General features: G+C 37.7%; 1 protein-coding gene across 2 annotated transcripts; it reads left to right on the top strand.

The window, feature by feature from the left end:
- Window positions 1-856: 856 nt before the first annotated feature.
- On the top strand, window positions 857-8,759 carry LOC113037657 (alkaline phosphatase-like). Of its 2 annotated transcripts, XM_026194955.2 has the most exons (11): window positions 857-1,011; window positions 1,238-1,354; window positions 2,277-2,392; window positions 4,295-4,469; window positions 4,848-5,020; window positions 5,329-5,454; window positions 5,583-5,652; window positions 5,927-6,061; window positions 6,944-7,135; window positions 7,224-7,340; window positions 8,198-8,759. In XM_026194955.2, the coding sequence occupies exons 1-11, from the start codon at window positions 936-938 to the stop codon at window positions 8,467-8,469; spliced, it is 1,569 nt and encodes a 522-aa protein (XP_026050740.1). In that variant the 5' UTR covers window positions 857-935; the 3' UTR covers window positions 8,470-8,759. The 2 variants fall into 2 exon arrangements, with proteins under 2 accessions (XP_026050740.1, XP_080146251.1); XM_080290125.1 differs by lacking the exon at window positions 857-1,011 and having other exon boundaries at window positions 1,036-1,354.
- The last annotated feature ends 562 nt before the right edge of the window (window positions 8,760-9,321 follow it).

The raw sequence follows: 9,321 nt of genomic DNA, 5'->3' as shown, positions 1-9,321 counted from the left end.
TTAATTGTACCACAAATTAAAATAAACAACTTTCAACAATTTGTGAAAATTGGACCACTTGACCATAAAGTACAGTAAACAGATTTTTAACACTGCAATGTAAAAGTGTGGAAGAGTGAAAAACAAAAACAAATCAGTAAATTTTATGCATATCACACTGATTTATGGTAGCTATAGACAAGAGTGATTAAAGCTATTGCTGGTAAACATTTATCAGATGGTGCTTTTTATTGCAGCTGTCTGTACTCGGGCTGACAAACTAATAAACACATCTTAGCTCAATCATCCAGATAAGTAAATCTCCAATCTGGACGTTTCTGTGGGATCAAGGAACTCACCTCACAGCCCATTGTTCCTTCAGTGGTGCAAGTTTCAGTCATTGTGCAAATGTACATTTAAATCCAAAACTAAAATAAAAAACTAAAAAATTTGGTCCAATTTTAATTTTTTTATCCTGCTGCTGTGGCACACTGATCTCCCTTGTGGGATCAATATTTATCTATAAGCGTCTAGCTAGCTGGCTGATGCACAAAAATACTTAATCTGGGTAATGATACTGATAGAAGGGATCAAATTAACTATTAGGTATAAAGCTAACAGCAACAATTTTAGGAAACTCCTTTCTGTTTCACATTCTGCAAAGAACACTTTTGCTTTAGCATTATCGTGTGAGCTACGGTTTTAATTTCACCGTGGTCCAATAATGATTACTTCTACAAAGCAAATTTAGATCTTCTTAACTATTTTGTACTGACATTGCGTAGTTTACTGCCTCTTCTCCCGTGTGCATGTGTGTGAGAGATTGCATAAAACCTTTTCCCTCAATTGCAAGTTCCTTCATGTGCCCTTTGCTCCTTGGCTGAATATATAAAGGTGCTTCAGAGTGAGGAAAACGTGCTCTTGTTCTCTCTCTGCATTCATATAGAGTCTAGACCATGGCCAACAGACATTATCTATTTTTTATTGGATTACTGATTTCCATTTCGGTGCAGTGGACTTCGTGTGCTAACAGTAAGAATTTGCTACATTTTGTTCATGAGAGCTTCTTCAGAAACTAAGAATATTACTTTCAATTTGCAACACAATTTCAAGCTTAAAGAAAAGACAGTAACAGACATGCAATGCATATTCGGTGTTGCAAAAACTGACTATTATGCAGTTTATTCATTAAAAAAAAACACAGAAACACATTTGAATGGCTCTAACCACCTTCACATTTATTTTGTCTCGCTTATAGAGGATGAGCTCGAACCGTTCTACTGGAACAATAAAGGAAGGAATGCTATTCACGCAGCCCTAAATAAACCACGTAATTCACACCAAGCCAAGAATGCCATCCTCTTCCTAGGAGATGGTAAGTCTAAGAAAGAAATTTTCCTACCATTTATGAAGTTTCTTTAAACTATCAAGTATTTCCTCTTGTACCTCAGTTCATTTATTCAGCTGAAAGACATTTTGAGTCTCTCCATCACTGTGGTGTAACTCACCAAAACATAATAAGGTCTTTTAAAGCCCCAGATTTTGGTACCACAAAAATCATGGTAGGAGATGAACACTGACACATGATCATCTGCTCGGAAAGCCAGGCATAACAAAGTGAAGTGAGGCTCTGCAAAGCCCACAGTGCATGTGGGGTTGCAATATTTGCTCTTGTATCCTTAATCGGGCTAATACCAAAAAAGGGTAAATCGGAAACAGTTTGAAGTCATCTACCATGTCTGGACGTTCAACAGAAATTAATAACAGGTTAGTTCAGTTTGCTTCATTAATTCCATTTAACCAAAACCAAAAGCAGGCGAAATATTTTCCGCTATTGTAAAACAACAGAAACGAATTTCTTTATTCCGTTGTGGAAATATAGCCTTACATGAAATCATACATTTGCTGCTATTTAATCTCTGACCCAACATCACTGTTTAGCAGCTTCTCTGTACAAATGACAAATTTATATCTTGATTATGATTTTATGAGCTTCGACTTTTGCCATCACTGATGCTGTCTTCAGCACATTTAAAGTTTTATCAATATTTATGATTGATAAGTAATATGTAACAGCTCAATAAATGACGTGTTTGTGAGAATACATAGGAAAGTTCTTTTAGTTAATGACCTATTGGTGACACATTAGAAGAGTTTAAGGTTTATATCTGATGACCAGAATGTCCTTTACCAAGTTTCACTAGCTGTTTTATTAGCTGGACCTAATGAGTTCAAAGAGCACAGTGTACTCTCTTGGCTGATGTTATCTACTCACGTGTGATTCCTCCTACTTCCAGGTATGGGTATGCCAACAGTGACTGCTGCCCGGATCCTCAAAGGCCAGTTGGAAGGAGTAAGTGGGGAGGAGTCCAGTCTAGCTATGGATTCTTTCCCCCACCTGGCCCTTTCTAAGGTCAGAACACTATGAGCAACACACTCCGTAGACTTGCATCCTTAACTGTATCGCACATACTTTTATGGTTCTAAATCTTACTGATAAAAACAACAACCAGAAAGCAAGATTCAGAGGTGTGGACTCGAGTCACATGACTTGGACTCGAGTCAGACTCGAGTCATTAATTTTATGACTTTAGACTTGACTTGAAAAAATGTTCTAAGACTTGTGATTTGACTTGGACTTTTACACTAATGACCTGGGACTTGAATTGGACTTGAACTAGTTTACTTGAAAATACTTGATATTTCACCCCAAATATAAAATTTAACACGCATACTATATTATATTATATAGAAAGTGTGCACCATTAATTCAATTCATTCATTCATTTATTCAAACCACACTCCGTACGTATGTGTGCGTGAGCTGTAGCACAGCCAATCAAATTAAACAGATTTTTTTTTAAAAAGAAAAAAAAATGCTCAAAAATGCTGCAAGGAGTTATTTTTTCAGGTACATAAACTATGAAGTAGTCAACAAAAAACCGAAATGCAATATGCAAAACATCCAAGTAGAGAATCACAGACAGAGATGGAACAACTTCCAACTTTCTCCGACGGTTGAAGTTGCATAAAGAACGGTAGGTGGTGCTTCTCTTTTGCTACGATGAGATAGCTGACTTCATCTAACTAGCAAATGTTGTCCAGGCTACGTTGGTGATACAGGTTTTTTTTAATGTGTATGATATTTTTGTCATGTGATTTTAAAGCCGGTCCTATAACCGCATCTAAGAATAACATGCAGCTTATCTCAGAACTGACGGTGAAAATTATTCTTGGAACTAAGTTTAATTGAGCTGCATTTTAAAGAGGTGCAATTTCACAATTTGTGTATATTTTCTAAGTTCACTATTTCGTCATGTGTTGAGAAAAACACAGATTTAAAAATTACATGGTCTAATATTTACATTTAGCATAACTGCAACATTATTTTTTAGTTTTTTTTAAAGACTCGAAAGGACTTGAAATTCAAAGTTTCAGACTTGTGACTTTACTCTGACTTTTACACCAGTGACTTGAGACTCGACTCTGACTTGCCTGACATTACTTGAGACTTGAGACTTGACTTGAGGATAAAGACTTGAGACTTACTTGAGACTTGCAAAACAATGACTTGGTCCCACCTCTGGCAAGATTACAAACAACAGCTTCAGTGTCACTTGGCATTGATTCTGCAAGTATGTGCTGGAAGGGTGGAACGCCACTGTTTCAAAAGATAAACTATAAAAGCAGACTTAAGTTTGTGTTCAATGTGAGCCAAAATGAGTGACTGAGCCCATGAATTGAGCAGAAGGGTCTTCACAAAGGTCAAAGTTGTTTTCCCACAGACCTCTATGGTAACTAGTGCCATCTGGTGGCCTTCATATAGAATTCATGGTTAAGGTACTTCATTGGCTTCATTTTTCCTAAAAACTGTCTATGGCCGTAGCACAAAATATATATATTTGCCATATTCATCAAATCATCCAATGATTCGGATGGGGGTAACATGATCCTGCAAGTGGTCACTCTAATTAGAATAAAAACATTTCATAGATAAAGGTCATCACTCACAACAGCTATTAATTTGCAGTGAAATTCCTCCAAAGCAAAGTCATGCCTTTAATGTAAGGGTCAAGGTTTCAGGTTTTGCCCTTTCACTAGCAGGATACATGTTACCAGCCTAACAAAGACAGGCTTTTTTATCTGTGTTATAAGTCAGGTGACATAACTTTTGTGAAAAATCTAGGACACTTAATTTATGAATGTTCAGTGTTTTAATTTTCTTGATGTCAATGACAGAATCAGCATTTTCTTTGACAGTGAGCGTGAATATTGGTTAACATGCAATATGTGTGATTGCTTCGGATGCCTGCAGACGTACAACGTGGATCAGCAGATGCCAGACAGTGCTGGCACAGCAACAGCGTACCAGTGTGGTGTGAAAGCCAACTATGGCACTCTGGGGGTCAGTGCTGCCACTCCAAGGTACGACTGCCAGGCTTCCCATGGAAATGAAGTCATATCTGTTCTTCACCGTGCCAAGGCTGCAGGTAGACCCACATCCACAAAGCTTTGACTACTTTAAGGCACATGAAAATGATGCTACAAAGCAATAAAATCTTAAAAGTCGAACGTGTACAAGAGAAATAACCTATATACATTTATTGTTCAGTGTACAGCATTAGCTTACTAACTGGACAACTATTCAACTACTATAAATAAAACAATTTTACATCTAAACAGGCGTGTTTTCTGTAGCATACCTCACATCAAGTGTATATATCTAAATATATCTAAATCTAAAAAATAAATGTGTCCTGCATTTTCAAACAAAATTTGTTAACCTCCAGGAGCCTAATCAGTTCAAGTTCTCCAAGTATAACTCAGCAAATATGTTAACGCTATGAAAAATCTGGTCCTTGTTTCAGGGAAATCAGTTGGCATTGTCACCACAACCAGAGTTCAACATGCTTCTCCTGCTGCAGCCTACGCTCACGTTGCCAGCCGGGACTGGTATTCTGATGCTGATCTCCCAAATGAGGCAGTCAAGAATGAGTGCCGTGACATTGCTTACCAGCTGGTTTACAACACAGAGATAAATGTAAGACTTAATCAAAACGGGCAGGCAAATGAACAGTGCACTCACACAAATGATGAATAGAAAAAAAATCAAGGTACCTCTAGACTGAATAAACCAGATAAGGTCTTTTAGATAAGTCATTAAATTTTACCAAAAGCAGATTCCTCGACAATTTTGTAAAACATGGATGACAGCGAACCTAAGAAACCACTTTCTAATCCAAACCTCAGAAGTACTCGGTGAATAAATCCTCATACACTAAATGTGTTTTTTTTTTAAAGTATTTTACATGTACAAAAATCAAAAGGGGAATATATTTCTTTCTGCAGGTTATCCTTGGTGGAGGTCGTACCTATATGTTTCCCACAACAGTGGAAGACCCAGAGTATTTAAATAAGACAGGAGTCCGAAAGGACGGGAAAAATCTGGTCGATGAATGGCTAAAGAACAAACCGGTAAACAGTGCCTTCATCAAGTGTGCTCATCAGTTTTTAGTTTGAACATGTATCGTGATTTTCATCACTAAGCATTTTTTTTTAAAAAACAAACATTTTCCACGTTTGTCATTGTTCCCCACCGACAGAATGCTAAATATGTTTGGAACAAGGCTGACTTTGATGCTATCAATCCTGCAACGACAGACTTCCTGATGGGTAAGAACTCTGAGGTGCATCATTTACAACTGCGTCATACAGAGAAGAAAAACACAAGACCTTAAGTACTCTAGACCCAATAAAAAACCTTAGATTTTTAAACAGTGACATTTCGCTAAATTCTGCTGAACTCATTTGTCAGTGTTTTTAAGGAATTTATCAAGTTTGTGCCATTTTATTTATTTATTTATTACATATAAAGATTATATATACTATATGTAATATGGCAGATGTAACAGGGGAAAACTGAAGCCTGCAAATTCTTTCTTTTAAGGTCTGTTTGAGCCCAAAGACTGCCGGTACGAGCTGGATCGTGACCCCTCCATGGACCCATCCCTTACAGAGATGACAGAGAAAGCTATCAAGATCCTCAGCAAGAACCCCAAAGGATTTTTCCTCTTTGTGGAAGATAAGTATAGTATATTCACCAAAGAAAGAAATCAGGAATATTAATCAAAACAACAAATCATGGTTGACCTTTTAATGTGAATGTCCGATTGGCAACAACAGACAGAATAAAAACTGTGGCATATTTTCATGTTATTCTCATATTGTGACAATGGCAAAATCAATATCAGTATCAGCCTGCACCAGAGATATGTGGAGGGTTGGCTGAGTGCTGATTAATCTTGATTGCAGGCAGAAGTAAAACCAGTGTTCATTTATTTATTTATTTATTTGCCAAGTCCACCTTTACTTTTGATGACAGATTTGCTTCTTTGGCACATAGAAGATTGTGAAAAAAATATTGTCTGTGTTTCTTTACAGATGTTTCATTCTTATGTATTTATTTTTAGATGAACTGTTCTGCTCTTCTTCTCTTTAAAACTTGAAAAAAAGGCTGGTTCATATTAGAAGCTCTTCTCACTGACAGTTTTTTTTCTTCTCATTCATCTCTTGCTTCAGGCGTGTGCATTAATACGACTTTCCCCACACAAGTTTACGATGATGCAACATTGACATCATCATTGTCCATTTCCATCTTTTACACATGGCACTGTGTCCAACAAGTGAAATGTGGTCTAATATGACTATGAAGGAGCAGTTACTAACACAATGGTTTCCACAGATAATCCTATTATTAATTTCATGCCATTTTCCATAACTGGAACTCACTTTTGCTGCAATACCATTGGCCAAACTAATATTTGATGTGCTGGTCACAGTTGTAGCATTATGTCGCATTAAGGCTGTACTTTGGGACGCCTACGTTTTCACTGCAATCTCAAACTTTGCAAGAGACGTACTACTACAGATGCTTATTTATCAGTGACTTTCTTCTGAACTTCAAGGGGGAGAATCGACCACGGTCACCATGCAACAATGGCCAAAAAGGCACTCCATGAAGCTGTACAGTTTGACCGAGCAATCGAGCGAACGGCTGACCTCGTCAGTGACCTGGACACTCTGACTATAGTCACTGCAGACCACTCTCATGTTTTTGCTTTTGGAGGTTATTCTCCAAGAGGAAACCCTGTTCTAGGTAAAATGCACTTTTGGAAGAAGCTTTAGCATTAACAAGTCAGCCTCATCTTATGTTCTGAGTGGTAATTTGCCCTTGTGATATACAGGGATCGCTGATACCAAGGCTACTGACAACAAACACTTCACCACTGCTGTGTATGGGAATGGACCAGGATACAAGATTGCCAATGGAAGTCGCCCGGATGTGAATGAATCAATTTCAAGTAAGTGACACTGAGCATCTTTTTATGGAATCCAAATCAATGCAATAGCTCCATCTTGTGGTGTAACAGTAAACCAACTGCACTGCCACAAAACACTCAATCTAGCTTTTCACTGTCACCTCACAAACGTTCAGCAATGGAGTTTCATTGAATGGACAATACAGCTTCTTGTGTATATATACACCATTCTTTCAGGTTGTTTTTTTGACGGTACAGCATTTGAAATAAGGGCTATAAACAGCAGATGATTTAGAAAAAATTCTGTACAGTACTTTCATAGGAGTGTTGAATTGTAAAGACTACTTATGAATCATTACTAAGTGTCAGAAAGTAAGGATTACGATAATGAAACAGGTTAGTGTCTTCATCTGCTTTCATCACGGGGCGACTGTGGCTCAGGAGTTTGGGACGCTCATCTGTAACCGGAAAGTTGCCGGTTCGATCCCCGGGCTCTCTGTCCTGGTCACTGTGTCCTTGGGCAAGACACTTTACCCTACCTCTGTTGGCCAGATACGCGATATGACAGCCTGCTTCTGTCAGTCTGCCCCAGGGCAGCTGAGGCTACAATTGTAGCTTTCCTCCACCAGTGTGTGAGAGTGAATGAATAGTGGAATCAGAGTGGAATGCTTTTCTTTCCAAGCACCTTAGACTACGATGACCTGGATGGCTGAGAACCTTCACAGACAATAGTGGAATTGTAAAGCGCTATATAAATGCAATCCATTATCAATACAGCTAATGTCATCAGTACAATGCGTTTTAGTTTAGTAAGCCAACTGTTGGCTTTTTTTTGTCAACACTGATCTAACTAAAGCTATGCAGCTAATACTGAAGTCTTCTCTCTTGTTTCCCTTCAGCGGACAACAACTACGTCCAGCAGACTGCTGTCCCTCTTGATTCAGAGACCCACGGCATAGAGGATGTAGCCATTTTTGCCAAAGGTCCCATGTCACATCTTTTTGATGGAGTCCAGGAACAGAGCTACATTGCTCATGTGATGGCTTATGCTTTATGCATAGAACCCTACGTGGACTGCCAATTACCTGAAGGCAGCCATGCTGTAGCAAGCCACCCTAGCCTGCTGCTTCTTCTGATTAGCCTCCTTCTACTTCCTTTCTACTCTATCTGAGATGACATGATATCTATCCCTGGAAAATCGGTGCTATCTGAGAATTTGGATGAGGAATAAATTATTGTTTTCGCTCTACTGTGTGTAATTTAAAAGTGATGCAGTAGTTTTAGACAGCGGTGTTGTTTTATGTAATTTCCAAGTGTTGACACAACTTTGCAGTGAAAACCATTTCTGTTAGTATTGCATAGAGCAATGTTTTAATGCTGTGTTAAGCTCCTGTAAATAAAATCATGTTTGTAATTATATTGGAGATGTACTGAATAAACAAGAGATTTCATATTGACAAATATTGGAGTTACTGTCAAGCACTGCATTACATACAGCCATACTTTGGCTGTATGTAATAATGTGATTCTTTTAGAATTTTTTGTTGTCATGTGTTTTATGTGAGGTTTCCTTATTTGTTTACAACCCAATAACACACTTCAGAATTTAGTTTTGGATACATTATCAATTTCAATATAAACCCCTATTCGCTATTAGAGTTTACTGGTTCGTGAAAGTATCAGAATCTTTCTCTGCAGTATCCAGGAGTTGATCGAAATTTTCCCCACTACCATGTGCTAGTAGTATCATCAGCAGAAAATACGCATTTTAAATTCATAAATACCTCCCATAAATCATTTATATTCAACAGAAAAAAAATATTAGTTGTAAATACATAAACATAATAAATAAATAAATAAATATAGAACTAAGGCAGTCTCCGTCCCTATCCTACTTAAGTAGCCTATTTGAACCTCTTGCAAATTGCCAAATGTATCTTGTAAAGGGATATTAATATTCAGCTTTGCCTTGTGCGCCTTCCTTGATATTAGACTGCATGTGTATTTTTGAGTGGCTTAATGA

This window comes from Astatotilapia calliptera, chromosome 15 (genome assembly GCF_964374335.1).
Source record: "Astatotilapia calliptera chromosome 15, fAstCal68.1, whole genome shotgun sequence".
Lineage (NCBI taxonomy): Eukaryota > Metazoa > Chordata > Actinopteri > Cichliformes > Cichlidae > Astatotilapia > Astatotilapia calliptera.
This window is presented reverse-complemented; position numbering and strand designations above follow the sequence as displayed.

Excerpts from the sequence above, each read along its gene's own strand:
- LOC113037657 (XM_080290125.1), top strand. The coding sequence starts at position 1,036 with ATGAGAGCTTCTTCAGAAACTAAGAATATTACTTTCAATTTGCAACAC. Across the intron at positions 1,355-2,276 it reads CATCCTCTTCCTAGGAGATG|GTATGGGTATGCCAACAGTG; the intron begins GTAAGTCTAAGA and ends TCCTACTTCCAG. Across the intron at positions 4,470-4,847 it reads TCACCGTGCCAAGGCTGCAG|GGAAATCAGTTGGCATTGTC; the intron begins GTAGACCCACAT and ends TCCTTGTTTCAG.